At 46.5% G+C, this 17,670-nt stretch overlaps 1 protein-coding gene across 1 annotated transcript in view; it reads left to right on the forward strand.

Moving 5' to 3' along the window:
- PAPPA (pappalysin 1) overlaps window positions 1-17,670 on the forward strand; it is a 259,119-nt gene that overhangs the window by 230,868 nt on the left and 10,581 nt on the right. The window contains exons 20-21 of the mRNA XM_018052683.1: window positions 2,041-2,112; window positions 6,670-6,768. Coding sequence (XP_017908172.1) covers window positions 2,041-2,112; window positions 6,670-6,768 — 171 coding nt within the window. The remainder of the gene's footprint in view (window positions 1-2,040; window positions 2,113-6,669; window positions 6,769-17,670) is intronic.

Consider the following 17,670-nt stretch of genomic DNA (forward strand, 5'->3'; position numbering starts at 1 on the left):
TGTGCTTCCAATACAGGAGGCATAAATTTGATCGATATTCAGAAAGCTAAGATCCCAGATGCTGCATGGCGTGGCTAAAAGATTAAAAATAGATAAATAGATAAACAAATCATTGTAATCGGGCATGAAAAGTAGGGCATCTATGGCAGAATAGAAAAGGGAGCTTCTGGGATTGCTGCCTTAGCCTCAGTCCTGATGCTGTTTTATTTTCCTAGTTGTGTTTCTCTTTATTTTTTTCACCTCCTTAAAAAATTACTGTGTTGGATTTTATGTTATGAGCCACCTTAAATCATTCCTTAAAAATATGCTTAGTTTCATATGTTGGTTTCTTCACTTAACAGCTGTGGAGCTTGGGGAGTTTCTCCTCCTTATGACACAAGATTAATGCCCACCCCCACCCCCTGCACGCTGGTGAGAAATAAATAAGAAAATGAATAAAGTAAATAGCACCATAAATGCACTCAACACATTTTAGTTGTCATTATAATAATTATTTTATTCAGGGTGGCTATAAGTAAATGTATATACATATACCTTTAAGTTCTGCCTGAGGGGGTTGGGGAAATCATCACAAAGGAAGGTGGTCTTTTTTTTTAAATTCTAAATTTATATGCTATTTATTTATTTTATTGGAAGAGAAGGAGGTGACAGAGAATGAGATGGTTTGATGATGTCACCGATTCAATGGACTTAAGCTTGAACAAATTCCAGGAGTTAATGAAGGACAGTGAAGCTTGGCATGCTGGAGTCCATGGGATTGCAAAGAGTTAGACACGACCTAGCCACCAAACAACAACATAGTTAATTTATAATGTGTTAGTTTCAGCCATACAGCAAAGTGAATCAGTTACACATACATCCACTTCCCAGGTGGCGCTAATGGTAAAGAACCCTCCTGCCAATGTAAGACATAAAAGACATGGGTTCCATCCCTGGGAGGGAAGATCCCCTGGAGGAGAGCGTGGCAACCCACTCCAGTACTCTTGATTGGAGAATTCCATGGACAGAGGAGCCTGGTGGGCTACAGTCCATGGGGTCACAAAGAATTGGCCACGACTGAAGCGACTTAGCACACCCAGCACTCTTCTTTAGATAGTTTCCCCACACAGGCCATTACAGAGTTTCGAGGAAAGTAGTCTTGCACAGAAACATAAAAGAAACTAAAGATTCTCCAGGTGACAAGATGAGGAAGGGCCTGCCGTGAAGGGGAGCAGCAGAGCCAAAGTCACAGAGATGGGAGCGCGGGTGCCTCAGGAGTGGTGGTGGTTTAGTCGCTCAGTCGTGTCCGGCTCTTGCGACCCCAAATGGTGAGCTGGCCTGTATGGTGGCAGCAGGTGGAAGCAGAAAGGGTTTTCTGCTTGTCCAGGGTTCCCAAACCAAAGGTGCATTCATGCATCTTCCAGCCCACCACTCTCAAACTGTAGTGTATATCAGAATCATCTGGGAAAGCTTGTTTTTAAAACACAAGAGTCCCATGTCCTGGCTTCAGGGATTCAGATGCCCTAGACCCTAGGCAGTGAAGAGGCTGCCGTTTCAGCAATCGTGATTAGGGTGGTCCTCAGCGCCGACTTTGGGCAGCCCTGCTCCATGCCTTTCTCCATCTCCCTGCTGCAGCCACGCACTTGGCCATGCCTGTGCTCACATGTGCAAGTGCACACGTGTGCACACACACACAGACGCACACACACTCTACCCTTCCTCCCACCTTATCCCCGACTCTATCCACGGGGCAAACAGCCAGCAATTTCCTGAAGTGCCTTTCCGATCATGTCCCCGTCCTGCAGGCCTGCTTCTCCTCCTCTCGTACTCCTGCCAGAGAAATACAGAATCACGACCCCTACAGTGAACACAAACATTATTTTAATCTTGTGGCTCCAGTTCAGGCAGGTACCTGGGCAGATTCTCCATGTAAATGCCAGGGTGAGGTCAGGACTCAGAAGACCCAAGAAGGGAACAGGGGCATTGAATGCGATTCCCGGTGAAGAGACGGCTCCCTCGCCACCGCAAGCCCATCTAACCTCTTTCTCCCTCTCTCTGCAGAGAGTTGTCTGCACGGCTGGTCTCAAGTGGTATCCTCACCCTGCTCTGATTCACTGTGTCAAAGGTTGTGAGGTGAGTTCCTCAAAATGGTCCCACTGTGGTTATCACTCCTACTGTTAATCATGGTAACATTTTCTATGCCTGCTAAGTGCTTTAAATACCCCTTTAACAGACTTCTTGGATAGGAGTCAGCAGTCCTGTTTTACAGCTCATGAAACTGATGCACAGAGAGGGCAACAAACACATTCAGACACACATTGGATGGCTAACAGAGTCAGGGTTCCAGACCAGGTATTTCTGGCTCAATATACTATTGCCTCTGAAAGGGAGACTGGGAGTGAGAGAGTCCATGATTTAGCAGCTCTGATACACCAGACATTTTCCAGCATCGACTCATTTAACTTTTCAGAACCACATGAGGCAGGTTTCTTTTTTTTAATTTCTACTTTTTCTGACACCATTAGCTGCAGATCACTTCCTTCTGCCTCACATCTTTGTCATGCATGTGTTCATCAACTCCAAAGGAGATAAGGGGCACCTTATCCCAACTGCTTAGAGCTGGAGGCAGAACAGCTCCTCTGACCCTTCAGAGAAGCCATCCCTTGGAACTTGGCATTTTGGAGCTCTGTCCCTGGGTATCAGTGATAAGCTTGGGGAGGGGCAGGGCCAGGGTACGTGGCCCGTCACCTGTGTTCTCAAGGGGGTGCTGTCCTTGGAGGTCAGAGACATTCTATGTACCTCTGTGCCCACCTGAGTCTTTTCGGCTGGCATCCAAAAGGAAGCCCCAGATCCCATCCAGGTGGATGCCCATATCTCTGTGGTCCTCTCAAACCCCTCTCAGGAAAAGCCAGGTGGAAAGGACTAGACTGCTCTAGGAAACTTTGTGTTTGATGGAATTCTTAAAATGTCACAACCAGAACGCTCTTCTAAATGATAGGGAGACAGAGACCTAGCTAGCAGCCAGCTCTAACGTTCGATGGAATGCCAAACTGGAATGGCTCTTAATGTGATCTAGCCTCCTTGTTTGTTGGGTAGATTGGAAGAGGGCTGGAGGGGGGATGGAGCAGTCCAAGGTTGCACAGTGTAACAGACATAGAGCGGAAGCATGAACCCAGGTCTCCTGACTCCCAGGCCTGTGAATTTTCTCCTCCGCTGTCCACTCCTGCCCACAGACCACCCCCTGACCTGTCAGTGTCACAGGACAGTCCCCGGGTCATATTTCTTTCTCTATGTGGGTTAGGGGCCTCCCATGGCATCTTCTTAAGGCACAGGACACTGTAGTTCTTAAGAACTCCCTTTCTCCCAAGATTCAGCAGAAATGGCAGAACTGAAGCCAAGGACCCGAGACAGTTGCGTCCTGCCATCTCTCTGGATCAGTCCAGCATTTCAGAGAAAGGAAGCTTGGGTTACCTGGGCGTGCCTCCTGCCGAGTCGGCAGTCTGGGCGACCAGTGTAACAGCAGAATTCGATCCCTCCTTTGACTCAGCACTAAGGCCGTGGAGACCCTCACCTGCCCGGCTCTGAGCTCTGCCAAGCGATGCTTATCGCCTTTGCCCTTGCAGCTGCCCCCTGTCCCCTTGCCTTCTAATAGTTTGTCTCTTATCTGGGCTGAAAAGTATGCTTAGAAAAGACACAAGCGCTGGGTCCAGGGAGGAGCTATCATCCTGGAATATCTACAGGAGCCAAGATTGATAAATGGTTTGGGAACCTTGAGCCCCCCTACCCTCTGCCCCAAGCTGTGTCTAAATTAGTAATTTAATTGCTTGTCTGTCAAAGCTTCACTGGGGGCCTATTCTGTGCCCAGCACTAGTCTAGGTTCCGAGAGTGCAATGGTTTTAGTCACGTGAGAACAGTAACTAAGCTCTCTTGGCTCATCTAGCTATCTTCTTACCTTTCCTCCATGCAACCGTCTGCCCTTTTACTGATCATTTTACAAGATAAACATTTAAGGAAAATATATTTGATAAAGGTTCACTCAAATTGCCAGCATTTTGCTAGGAAATCTAAGATATAAAAATGGATGACATACATTCCCTGTCCCTAAGGATAAAGAAGATGAAGAAGATAAGGATAAAGAAGAATTCTAAACTGATATACCAAGAGCTATCAGCAAAGCAGGCACAGGAAACCACCACAGAAGCACATGGGGCCCCAGGGGCCATAGGGAAGGCATTTTGGAAGGGTGATGTTTGAGCTCTGTCTTGAAGGATGAATTGTTTTCCAGAACACACCATCAGTAGAAGTAGCAGCGTGAGAAACACCAGAGAGAGAAGAAACTTCCAAGTTGTAGAGCTTCTCACACGTGATTCTCTCTCTATAGAAAGCCTCCCTTCTCCACCCCCTGATTAATCTCCCATCTGATTACATCCTACCCATCTTACGATCTTAGCCGAAACAATTATTTCCTCGGCGACTCCTTCATAGAGTTCTCTGATTAGGTCAGATCTTCCTGCTCTTAATTCTAACATCCTCATGTACCTTTCTTCCCAAGCTCTTATCAAAGTTAAAATCAGCAATTAGATAAGTGAGCCTTTGAACAAAGTCTGCCTCTTCACTGCAGGGTAAGGCCTAGAGGAGGAGGGGCTCTATTGGGATGGCCAAAAAGTTCATTCAGGTTAGTCTATAACCTTGAAGGGAAAATCCAAATAACGTTTTGGCCAACCCAATACATCGACTCATTATTACATCCTTTTTTTTTTTTTAAACCACAATGTGTGCCACTTAGTTGGTGTCAACAGATAGGATTGAATCGAAGATGAATGGATGAATGGATAGATGGGTGGGTGGGTAGGTGGATGGATATGGCAGCAAGAAAGGGTACATAGTAGAGAGTAGCTAGTAATGAGACTGGAGATACTTTTCAGTGGCCCGATAAAAAAAAAAAAAACCTCTTATTTTATTTTATTTTAATTTTTGTTCCTCCTCTTCTTCTCCAGCTACTCCTTTACCAAGCCAGTTCTTTTTATTTTATGAAAAGGACATTTGGTTTCTGTGATCAGTCCTTATATATGATATAAGAAAGAACATAGGAAAGAGAGCCCCCAGACAGATCTCCTAAGGCTCAGAAAAGAGCAGAGGGCTTATCCTTTGTGGTTGGTGCCTCTGCTCCAATATGAATGTGGCTAATGTATCCGTTATGGCAGTCACAGGGCAGAGTCCCACCTGAGTTCACAGCCTTGCGTATGTGCACGCACAGTTGAGCACAGCTCTCTCTGTTCTTGGCTCTGCCTTGCTGAGATCTTTTCTAGACCCTAATAGGGTGGTGATGAAATGGAATCAGGCCTCAAGAGTTGGTGGCACGAAGACTCTGTGACTCTGGAGCACACATGCAGGAGACAAGGATGCCACACAGGCTGGACTCCTTGTGAATCTGGTTCTCCCAGAGCAAGCCCACAGGAAGTCAGGATGGGAGGGAGAGACGGCTGGACCACAGAGGTTGTGCTGGAATGCAGGGGCCTTAACCAGCTCTTGACATCTTCTTTCTCATCAACAAGTCACTGAGCATCAGAGACTCCCAACCCAAACTTTAATCAGGGAAGTTTCACTTTCATTTCCTTTCTATGTTAAAGGGTTACACAGTATTACCTCTGATGAGGGGAGGGGAATGTTCATTGCTTTGAGAAAACAGTGGTCTAATCCTGCCTCTATTTTACCACTGGGAGCCCTGAGGCCTAGAGACAATAAGCCACTTACTCAAAATGACCGAATAGCCAGCCAGGTTAGACAGTATGCTAAGTGTTCAGGTGGGAAATGCAACTGCTGGGGGTTGCAGAGACCCCTGCCTCTGCCCTAAGATGACTCTGGGTTCACATCAGTAATAACTCCATCATCTTTTCCTCATCTTTCAAGCATCACAGAGTTGGAGAAACACAGGGAAGAAAAGAGAGAAATCGGCATATTCTAGATATAACCTAGAAGGGTAAAGAAAAGTGAGATGTCAGCTTAGATTGAAATCTCTGCTCTGCCTCTGACAGTTTGCTCGTGGCCAAGTCCCTTTCTTGCTCTGAGCCTCAAGGTCTTAATGTGTAAAGTGGGAAGAGCAATGCCTACCTCACGTGTTTTTCTGAGAACAAGAGGAAAACAAACATGGAGACTGTGTGACGTCCAGTGTATCTATACTCTCATGTTAGAGGAGAAAGTGCCCGCAATCACACACCAACCGCTGTGCCAAATCCCGATGAACTCTTAGGTTCAGTCTCTCTAGTTCTTTGTTAGTTTACATTCAGCTTCCCAGTGTATTTGCATATATTTTTATTGTAAATTATGGTTGTAAATACCTACTTCCAGGAAAGTAGGGGAGGGGTCAGATTTTCTTATTTCTCCAAGTGAAAGGAGCCCTGTGCTTCAGGAGGACAGAGTGGTCTCTCCTGTGCTTTTGCGCACCCAGCATATAAGTGTGTGTCTCCTAGCATAACTGTCTGTAGTTGAGTGGGGAAAGATCTTGGCTAGTTAAGAATCTTTAAAAATGGTAGACATGATGATTTGTCCAAAAGGGTGGAGGGATTTGAAGCCAGGTAGGCTGGCTCAGAGGTTTGTGAGAAGAAGAGAGACAGCTAAATATTTACAGGAGCCAGTCGCCGCTCACTGCAGGATGCTAATGAGGCCTCCCTTCTTCTTGCCTCTCTCCAGCCCTTCATGGGAGACAATTACTGTGATGCCATCAACAACCGCGCCTTCTGCAACTATGACGGTGGAGATTGCTGCGCTTCTACAGTGAAGACCAAAAAGGTAGGCCAGGGCACCCCCTCTGCAGCCACCCCTGCAGGTGTCTCCAACTTACTGGCCAGGATCACCCCTGGGTGTTGAACAACCCATTGTCCTGGGTGTGTCAGCACTCCCCTACAGGCTTCACTGTGTTCTATTGCATTGTGTTTCTCATTCTTTTGTTCAGTGGTGGTGGAGGTTTAGTCCTAAGTGGTGTCTGACTCTTGCGACCCCGTGCACTGTAGCCCCTCAGGGCTCCTCTGTCCTTGGGATTCTCCAGGCAAGGACACTGGAGCAGGGTGCCATGCCCTCCTCCATTTCACTCAGTGCTTGAGCTCGTATCATGTGCTGAGCCCTGAACTAGGTGTGGCGCTGCATGGATGGATCTTTGTAGATGGTCCCTTAACCTCGCAGCTTAGAGTCAGGTACGGAAGCTGGCAAGTTGAAGAGCAATGCTTTTTAAAGGAAAGGACAGCGTTCCCTGAGGGCCCAGGCAAAGGGTTGGAGAAGACTGCGGAGGGCTCTTCATCAATGCACACAACTGAGGGATGAGAAGGGGCAGGGAGGTGGCCAGGAGAAGTGTCTGGGGCAGGAGGCTGGCATGCAAAATCCTAGAGAGCACACACGTTTAGGGAGCATGGCTAAAGCCTAGGGGAAGACGCAAGATGAGACGTTCCTGACAAGGTAAGTTATGATCTTTAAGCATTGAATAATCTCTTTCATTGTTCACACCTGGAAAATTAGCGGGTGTGCTCTTGGTCACCATTTTCTTCCTTAGCACACTAGGATGTAGCGGGAGGGATTCAAGTGTTTATGGTAAAACTGGGGCATCCAGGTGAGCTGTGGTGGCACCCACCCAGAGAGGAGGGGCCACCTCCACTTTCCTCCTGGTGAGAGCTGGAACCACAGTTTGGGGCCTGAGCCAAGAGTTGGGAGAGAGGTGACCAGCCTGGCCCAGTGTGAGTTAAAAAGTCTTCATGTGATGAATGAGTTCATCGGGAACAGTTTCTATCTTCATGCTCATCTATATTCTCAGCTGAAAAATCATTGCCCCTCTCTCATTTTAAAGAGGGGAAACTGCTCTTGAGAGAGGAGGGGGCACAGACTCGTGGTCATTTCGGCTACAGAGCCCTCTGTGATGATGTGGTCCGGACTTTGCATTTCCTTAATGGGGGTTCTGAGACCCATGAAGGAGGGATGATTTGTCCAAGGAAGAATAGTGAGTGATGGAGCACAGTTCCTGGCTTCTATCCTCATCCCTTTGTATTGCAGTGTCCTTAAGACAAATTGTTCCTTCAAGAAAGATGCTCGGATTCTAAATGAAGGGGTAAACAGGGCAAGACCCAAGAAACACTCAAGTTGGAGACTTCTTAACTGCGTCTCTCGGTTGGCGCCAGGCTTATCTGACTGTGTTTGCTTTGCTGTGTATTGTTAGTATACTTAGTATATGGTTGTGATGTACAATAATTTATGAAACTATTTATCTCCAATGAAACTATTTATCTCCAACTTTTGATTTTAACTTCTGGGTGACTTCATTTTCTCACAATGATAATGATGCTAATGAACATTTTTGCATAGAAATATTCTATAGCTCTAATTATTCATTTACAACTGATTCTTGGAATTGGCCTGAGTAGGATATAAGATGTGAGCATTTTTAATATTTTAATCTTATTGGCATGTATTTGGTTTTCAGAGTTTTGTTAGTTTCAGGTGTACAGTACAGTGATTCAGTTATACATGTAATCCTTCTTTTGTAAGACTCTTCCCTCATATAGATTATCACGGATACTACATAGAGTTCCCTCTGCTATACAGCACAGGCTTCTTGATTATCTGTCTTACATATGTTAGTGTGTGTTTATCCCAAGCTGTTGATTTATCCCTCCCCTGCCATGTTTCCCGTCTGGTGACATAAGTTTGTTTTTGATATCTGTAAATCTGTTCCTGTTTTATGAATAAGTTCATTGGTATCTTTTTAAAAATTAGATTCCAAAACTATATTGAATGAAAGTGGTGACTGGGTTTCCTTGCCTTATTCCTATCTTAAAGGAAATGCTTTTGGCCCTTTGCCATTAAGAATGATGTTAGCTGTGGGTTTGTCTTATATAGCTTTGATTATCTTGAGTTAAATCCCCACTTTCTGGGGGGGCTTTTATCATAAATAGATGCTGAATTTTGTCAGAAGCTTTGTGTCTACTGAGATGCTCATATGGTTTTTATTCTTCAGTTTGTTAATGTCGTGTATCACACTGATTGATTTGCACATATTAAAGGATCTTTGCATTCCTAGGATAAATCCCGCTTGATCATAATGTATGATCCTTTTAATGTATTGTTGGGTTTGCTAGTGGTTTTGCATCTATGTTCATCAGTGATATTGGCCGGTAATTTTCTTTTTGTGTGTGTGGTGTATTTTGTCTGGTTTTGGCATCAGGATTATGATGGCCTCATAAAATGAGTTGAGAGTGTTCCCTCCTCTGCAGTTCTGGAAGATTTTCTAAATGATAAGTGTTAACTCTTCTCTAAATGTTTGATAGAGTTTGCTGTGAAGCCGTCTGGTCCTGAACTTTTGTTTGTTGGAAGTTTTTTAATCTGTGTTTAAATTTCAGTACTTGTGATTGGTCTCTTCATATTTTCTATGTCTTCCTGATTCGGTCTTGAAAGGTTGTATCCTTTAAGCATTTGTCCATTTTTTCCTGGATTGTCCAATTTATTGGCATGTGGTTGCTTCTGGTAGTCTCTCCTGGCCATTTGCGTTTGTGTTGAAACTTCTTTTTCATTTCTAATTTTATGGATTTGAGTCCTCTCCCTTTTTTTCTTGATGAGTGTGCCTAAAGGTTTATCAATTTGCTTGTCTTCTCAAAGAATCAGCTTTAAGTTTCATTGCTCTTTGCTACATTTCGGTTTCATTAATTTCTGCTCTGATCTTTATGATTTCTTTCCTTCTGCTAACTTGGGACTTTGTTCCTCTTTAGTTGTTTTAGGTACAAGACTAGGTTGTTTACTGAAATTTTTCTTGTCTCCTGAGGTAGGATTGCATTGCGATGAACTTCCCTCTTAGAAATGGTTTGCTGCATCCCAATGGTTTTGGATAGTTATGTTTTCATTGTCATTTGTCTCTAGGTACTTTTTTTCCCTTGATTTTTTCAGTGGTCCATTGGTTGTTTAGTAACATATTGTTGAATCTCCATGCGTTCGTGTTTTTAAAGTTTTTTCCCCTAGTAATTGATGTCTAACTCCTAACATTGTGGTTGGAAAAGATGTTTAATTTCAATTTTCTAAAATTTACCAAGGCTTGATTTGTGGCCCAAGATGTGATCCATCGTAGAGACTGTTCCACATGCACTTGAGAAAAAAGTGTATTCTGCTGCTTTCAGATGGAATGTTCTATAAATATCAGTTAAGGCCTGTGTTTCCTTCTTGGTTTTCTGCCTGGATGCTCTGTCCATGTGTGAGAGTAGTGTGTTAACCTCACCCATTGTTATTGTGTCTATTTCTCATTTTCTGGCTGTTAGCACTTGCCTTATATATTAAGGGGCTCCTATGTTGGGTGCATATATATGTACAGTTGTTATATCTTCTTGGATTGATCCCTTGATCATTATGTAGAGTCCTTCTTTGTCTCTTTATTTTAAATTCTGTTTTGTCTGACATGAGTGTTGCTATGGAATACCTTTTTCCATTCCCTCTCTTTCAGTCTGTATAGGGCCCTAGATCTGAAGTTAGTCTCTTGTAGACAGTGTATACCTAGGTTTTGTTTTTATATCCATTCAGACAATTTGTGTTTTTTGGTTAGAGCATTTAATCCATTTACAGTTAAGGTGATTATCAATATGAATATTTCTTATTGCCATTTTGTTCATTGCTTTGGGTATTTTTGAAGGTCCTTTTTCCCCTTCTCCTGTGACTTGATGCCTGTCTTTAGTAATGTGTTTGGATTGCTTTTTCTGTGTGTGTATCCGCTGTAGATTTTTGGTTTGTGCTCCCATTAGATTTTGATATAGCAGTCTATATATGTGCCAGATTTTCAGTTGCTGATCTCTCAAACACATTGCCAGTATCCTGTGCCTGTACTCCTCTTCTCGTGATTGCTGGCTTTGACATATTCGTGTGTGGGTGATTTCCTAACTGTATCTGTGCCTTTACTGGTGAGGTCCCTGTTTGTAATTTTCTTGAATCTTGTTGTGGCCTTGTCTTTCCTACCTCGAGAAGTTCCTTTAGGATGTGTGGTACTGAATTCTCTTAGCTTTGGCTTGTCTGTAAAACTTTTGATTTCTCTGTTGAATCTGAATGAGGGCCTTACTGGGCTGAGCAGTCCTGATTGTAGTGTATGTGAGACTGTGTGTGTCCTGCAAGAGTGAAACCTGTCATTTCCCCCAGTCCCGAGAAGCTCCCACACTCGAGCCAGATGCTTTGGGGTTTCTTCTTCCTGATGCCTTGCCCTCAGGCTGGGGAGACTGACGTGGGGCTCAGGACACTCACTCTTGCGGGAGAACCTCTGCGATATAGTTATCTTGCAGGTCATCCGCCCAGCAGCTGTGGGGTTTGATTAGGTCAGGAAAGCACCCTTCCTCTTGCGCTCTTATCGTGGCTTCTTCTTAGTCTGTAAAATCTCTGTGTTGGTAGGCTCCAGGCTTTCCTATGATGGTTGTCAGCAGTTAGCTGTGATCTCGTGTTTTCCTGGGAGGAGCTGAGCTCAACTCCTACTGTGCCGTCTTTTCCGGGATCGAGGGCTGTTTCTGTAGTTCGGATGCTTGCTGCTCCTTTCTTCACCAGGTGCTGGCCGTTGTCCCCTTGCTATGGGGTGTGCCGCTACGGTGGCCCTTTGCAGGCTCCTGGAACAGCAGGGTTGGGGCCTGGCACCTACTCCCAGGTCTCGTGGCATCAGCCTGTGCCCACGGTGGCAGTAGGACCAATGCCTGCTCACAGAGCTCCTGTAGCTGGAGTCCTGGTGTCTGGGAGCACGCACAGGGAAAGAAGCCCCGATGGTGGTCCCACCCCTCTCCTCACACACCCCTCATAACAGCGCCTTGGCGCTGCGGGGCCCAGGCTCCTCCCAGGCACACCCTTGGCTGCCGCAGTCTAGTCTGTTCCGGCTCTTCCGTGCAGCCGACCGCGTTCTCCCTGGGTCTGATCTCTGAAGCCTCATCTTCTGTACCCGGCTCGCCCTGCACTGACATAGGAATGTGCCAGACTGGGGAGCACAGGGGGCTGCTGGGCTCTGTCCTCCTGGCTGCTGTGCTCTCCTTGCAGCTCCTCTTCCATCCAGCGGACGTTCCCACGGGTGAGGAGACGCCCCTGGGTGCAGAAACCTTCCCTCCCTGGGGCGCAGGCTCCGTTCAGATTCCTTCCTTTTCTTTTTCCTTTTGTCCTACCTGGTTACAAGGAGGTTTCCTTGTCTCTTTGGAAGTCTGAGCAATTCTGTCAGCATTCACTAGCTGTTCTGGGTGAATGGTTCTCCTTGAAGATGTATTTGTAGTGTTTGGTGGGAGAAGGTGAGCTCCATGTCCTACTCATCCTCCATTTCAATCCCCCCTCCAGGTGTGAGCGTTTTGAAGGCTCTCGATTCCTGATGCCAAATGAATACAGTGTGTCTCTTTCACTCCCGTGGAGTCAGCCACTTTGACAGTGAATAGACAATGAAGCTTGTGTAGAATTATGACATGTGACTCATCTGACACCATCAGCTAGACAAACAGCAGCTCTGATTAAAAGAATTTTCCTACCAACTATAACTTACGTACTAAAACATTAAAATATAAAACTAATATATTAAAATATAAAAACTAATTTTATTGGGAAACTTTCTTAAATGGATTGTTATTTCTACAGAGTGCATGGTAGGGACATGCAGGCGTAATTCAGGCTCAGGTGCAGATTCCAGGTGGTTACAGTCACTTGAATATATAGATGTACATCTCAGGTGGTCATTTTGACCCTCTCTTCCTATACTAGGTTCAGCTGCAGCAGTTTCAGGCTCCAGGGCTCAGAGATGAGTGTTGTCCCTCGAGTCAAGGACCCAGAGTCTGTTTTCTAGCTAGTTCTGAATATGTTTCCTAGTCCTTTTTCCCCCTTTTCTATCTACATTATGAATGTAATTTTAGCCTTTTGTGTTAAAAGACTACCTTCTTCCACTTTTTCACTTCTTCCTGTTGGCCAAGGTGATGGAATGTAGGTGAGCAGGCTTCCTCCATGACAGGAGATGTGTGTTCATGGAGCATCGCTATGGGCTGACCACTGGACCAGGCTGGGCACACGGCAGAGTCCAGGCGCCACACCTGCCCTTGTCTGTAAGGGCAGGTCTGTAAGGGGAGCCAGATTATAAGCAGTGAGGTATGTTGCTGTTGTTAGTCACTCAGTTGCATCTGATCCTTTTGCCACCCCATGGACTGTAGCCCGCCAAGCTCCTCTATCCATGGGGATTCTCCAGGCAAGAGTACTGGAGTGGGTTGCCATTTCCTTCTCCAGGGGATCATCTGAAACCCAGGGATCGAACCCACATCTCCTGCTTGGCAGGTGGATTCTTTACCACTGAGCCACCAGGAAAGCCCCACTGAGGTAAATAGCTATGTATCTGGTGACCTTTGCAGAAGGGACAGTGAAGGGAAGGTGGGGGGGGGGTCATTTGAAGAACAGTGTGAAGGTCAGAGAAAGCGTTCCCAAGGTCTCCCGCATTGTAGACAGACGCTTTACCGTCTGAGCCGCCAGGGAAGTCTAAGAGAGATTCACACTGAGACCTGAAGAATGAGGAGGAACTTTCCTGGTGCAGGTGAATGGTGGTTGGGAGAAGAATGGGGAGAGCTGTGGGGACTCTGTGTGACCTTCACCTGTGGATTAGAGAGCCTGATGGCCTCTGTCACAGTGAGGTGGCTTTACCGTAGTTATTCTGTGCACAGAAGTGTCTGGACATCTCTTCAGATGCGAGACTCCTGAAGTCTGACTTCTGGAGAACAAAGGTGACTCAAATTAAAGTCATACTCCTACAGTTTAAATTCCCCAACCTAACTTCTACATAAACTCCAGCTTCTTGAAACCCTTCTACTCTCTCATCTCCAGCCAACTGAGCTTGCAGCGGCTGCTTTATAGAGACAGGAGATAATAAGACAGGATGCCTATTAGTGAACTGCCGCACGCCAGACTTGCATCCTCCCTTACCTTCTTTAGTCCTCATGTCAACCCTGGCAGGGCACTGGGAACCAGTTTGGGCTTGTGTGTTAGTCACTCAGTCAAGTCTGACTTTCCAACCCCATGGGCTGTAGCCCATAGCTCACCAGGCACCCCAGTCTGTGGAATTCTCCAGGCAAGAATACTGGAGTGGGTAGCCATTCCCTTCTCCAGGGGATCTTCCCAGCCCAGGGATCAAACCCAGGTCTCCGCATTGCAGGCAGATTCTTTACCAGCTGAGCCAGCAGGGAAGCCCTTAAGTTCAGGCTTAGCGAGTACTTACAGGACTTGAGTTTACTGGCTGCAAGTGCCATGAGCCAGAGTCGAAGCCAGTTCCGTCTAAGTCCGAAGCCCAGCTTGTTCTGCTGCAGGGGCTGCGCCACAGAAGAGGGAAGCGGGGGCGGGGGGTTGCAGAGCCTGTCCTCAGTGCACCTGGGCATGACCCTACCTGGTCCAGCTGGAGACATTTCGCTGTGGACCCAGAATGCCAGGGAGCCTTGGGTGTGGGACCCCTGCTCACTCACTTTGACAAGGCAAGAGCAGCTTTCCCCAGGGTGGGGAATAGCGGAGACTCCCAGCCCTGCCAGTCATCCTTGACTGCCCAGACAGGACCTTCCCCTGGGCACAAAAAAGTCCTGCCTTTCCGTCTCCAGCTTCCACAGCAGGAAGCCTCTTGGGGCAGGAGAGGGGCCAGAGGCTGGCTTTCTCTCCCCCTTACCCCTCCCATCTCTTACCTGCCAGCCTATTTCACTCCCACCTGTACTTATGGCCCCAGTTCCATCTCATGGCGAGTCCCCTGCCTGTAAACTCCCAGCCTGGTGCTCAGAATCTCATTGACAGTGGAGACTGACTCCCTGCACTTTCCAAAATGACCGTAATTGAGCACTTACAGGTGCTTGGCCGTGGGATAGCATCTCTGTGCATACTATTCCGTTTAGACTCTAGAACCAGAACCGTCCAACAAAGCCCACATTTCAGACTCAGAGAGGTGGAATCACTTATACAAGGGGGCAGATCTCTGTGTAGGATTTAGGATTTCCTGACACCAAGCAAATGACAGATAGTAGCTACTATGTTTCGAGAGCTTACTGCCTACCAAGCACAGCGCCCCCTTTTCTTCCATGTGTCGTTTTATTTCATCAGCACAGCAGCCCCACTGTAGGCACAGTCTTTTTTAGCCCCACTTTACAGATGGTACAACTGAGGCTTAGATGGGTTGAGATCACACAGCTGGTAAGTGGTAGACCTGAGACACAAACCATGTGATTCCAAGCCACACAGCACCTGCCTCTGACCCTTGTTCTGAACATCCGCTTGCTCTGGGCTTGCACCGTGCCCTTCCTGGAGTCCCTTTCCTCTTGCTTCCTGGCCCTGCTGGACTGGGGTCCCGGGTGGGAACTCCAGGAGCAGGGTGAAGTACTCCGTGGCTTCTCCTGCACTTACTTCCTCCTCAGTTCAGTTCAGTCGCTCAGTCGTGTCTGACTGTTTGCAACCCCATGAACCGCAGCATGCCAGGCCTCCCCTGTCCATTACCAATTCCCAGAGTTCACCCAAACCCATGTCCATTGAGTTGGTGATGCCATCCAACTACCTCATCCTCTGTCATCCCCTTCTCTCCTGCCCTCAATCTTTCCCAGCATCAGGGTCTCTGCAAATGAGTCAGCTCTTTGCATCAGGTGGCCAAAGTATTGGAGTTTCAGCTTCAACATCAGTCCACCCAGGACTGATCTCCTTTAGGTTGGTCTGGTTGGATCTCCTTGCAGTCCAAGGGACTCTCAAGAGTCTTCTCCAGCACCACAGTTAAAAGCATCAATTCTTTGGCGCTCAGCTTTCTTTATGGTCCAACTCTCACATCCATATATGACCACTGGAAAAACCATAGCCTTGACTAGACAGACCTTTGTTGGCAAAGTAATGTCTCTGCTTTTGAATATGCTGTCTAGGTTGGTCATAACTTTCCTTCCAAGGAGTAAATGTCTTTTAATTTCATGGCTGCAATCACCATCTGCAGTGATTTTGGAGCCCCGAAAAATAAAGTCAGACACTGTTTCCACTGTTTCCCCATCTATTTACCATGCAGTGACAGGACCAGATGCCATGATCTTAGTTTTCTGAATGCTGAGCTTTAAGCCAGCTTTTTAACCTTTTGAATGCAGAGTTCCAAAGAATAGCAAGGAGAGATAAGAAAGCCTTCCTCAGCGATCAATGCAAAGAAATAGAGGGAAACAACAGAATGGGAAAGACTAGAGCTCTTTTCAAGAAAATTAGAGATACCAAGGGAACATTTTATGCAAAGATGGACTCCACAAAGGACAGAAATGGTATGGACCTAACAGAAGCAGAAGATATTAAGAAGAGGTGGCAAGAATACACAGCAGAATTGTACAAAAAAGATCTTCACAACCCAGATAATCGCGAAGGTGTGATCACTCACCTAAAGCCAGACATCCTGGAATGTGAAGTCAAGTGGGCCTTAGAAAGCATCACTACGAACAAAGCTAGTGGAGGCGACGTGGAATTCCAGTGGAGCTATTTCAAATCCTGAAAGATGATGCTGTGAAAGTACTGCACTCAATATGCCAGCAAATGTGGAAAACTCAGCAGTGGCCTCAGGACTGGAAAAGGTCGGTTTTCATTCCAATCCTAAAGAAAGGCTATGCTAAAGAATGCTCAAACTAGCACACAATTGTACTTATCTCATACACTGGTAAAGTAATGCTTTAGTAATGCTCAAAATTCTCCAAGCCAGGCTTCAGCAATACGTGAACCGTGAATTTCCAGATGTTCAAGCTGGTTTTAGAAAAGGCAGAGGAACCAGAGATCAAATTGCCAACATCTGCTGGATTATCAAAAAAGCAAGAGAGTTCCAGAAAAACATCTATTTCTGCTTTATTGACTATGCCAAAGCCTTTGACTGTGTGGATCCTTCCTCCTACTTTCCACCTAAAACCTCTTTCTGGTCCCTGGAGCTGAGACCTCCCTGTCACTTAAGCCAAAATGATGTCTGTCTGTTCCCTCCAGCCTTCCCCCCTCGCTTGTCTGTGCAGATCCCAGCTGTTCCCCTCATCTGCCTCGTGGGTGACTTGGGCCCTGCTGGAAGACGAGACAGGACAGTGCAGGACTGTCTGAGAAAACTCTACCTGCCAGGCATGCCCAACCTCCTACCCAGGCACCTGTGTGCACTGCAAGGCAGACAGGAAGAGGTGGGACTCCGTATTTTCTTATTGGAGCCAAGAGGAGTCCAGAACACAGAGCAGATTTCCAGAATGGTTGCTTCAACAGCTTCCCCCATACCAATGGCGAACGATCATTATTTCTAATTGGACTCATTCTAGGTCCGCATGTGTAGCAGGGTGTAAGGGAGGAAGGAGAAGTAACCTTCAAGTATTTGACATACCAGTGTTTTCCAAGGCGCGGGGCCTGGAACGATGGTGGCGGTCATGTTTCGGTTGGCTGCTAAGAGACTGGCTCTAGAAGATGTCTGGGGAGCTGCGGTGTAGCCCCAACTCTACAGCTCAGTTCTGCGGCCTTGGCCAGGCCAGGCTTGCCTTGAGTTTTTATCTCCTGATGTTCGGATTAGATTCATGTCTAAGGACTCTCCACGTGGCTTTCTGAGTGAGGTGGTCCTTGAACAGGAACTTGAAGGCTAATCAGGGTCAGGGGACCAGGGAAGAGTTAAAAATTGGCCCCAGGAGCGTGTCTCGGCACAGGATGACATGCCCAACTGATAAAATGAAGCGTAGGCCTGCCACCTGT

The sequence above is a fragment of the Capra hircus genome, chromosome 8, assembly GCF_001704415.2.
Source record: "Capra hircus breed San Clemente chromosome 8, ASM170441v1, whole genome shotgun sequence".
Lineage (NCBI taxonomy): Eukaryota > Metazoa > Chordata > Mammalia > Artiodactyla > Bovidae > Capra > Capra hircus.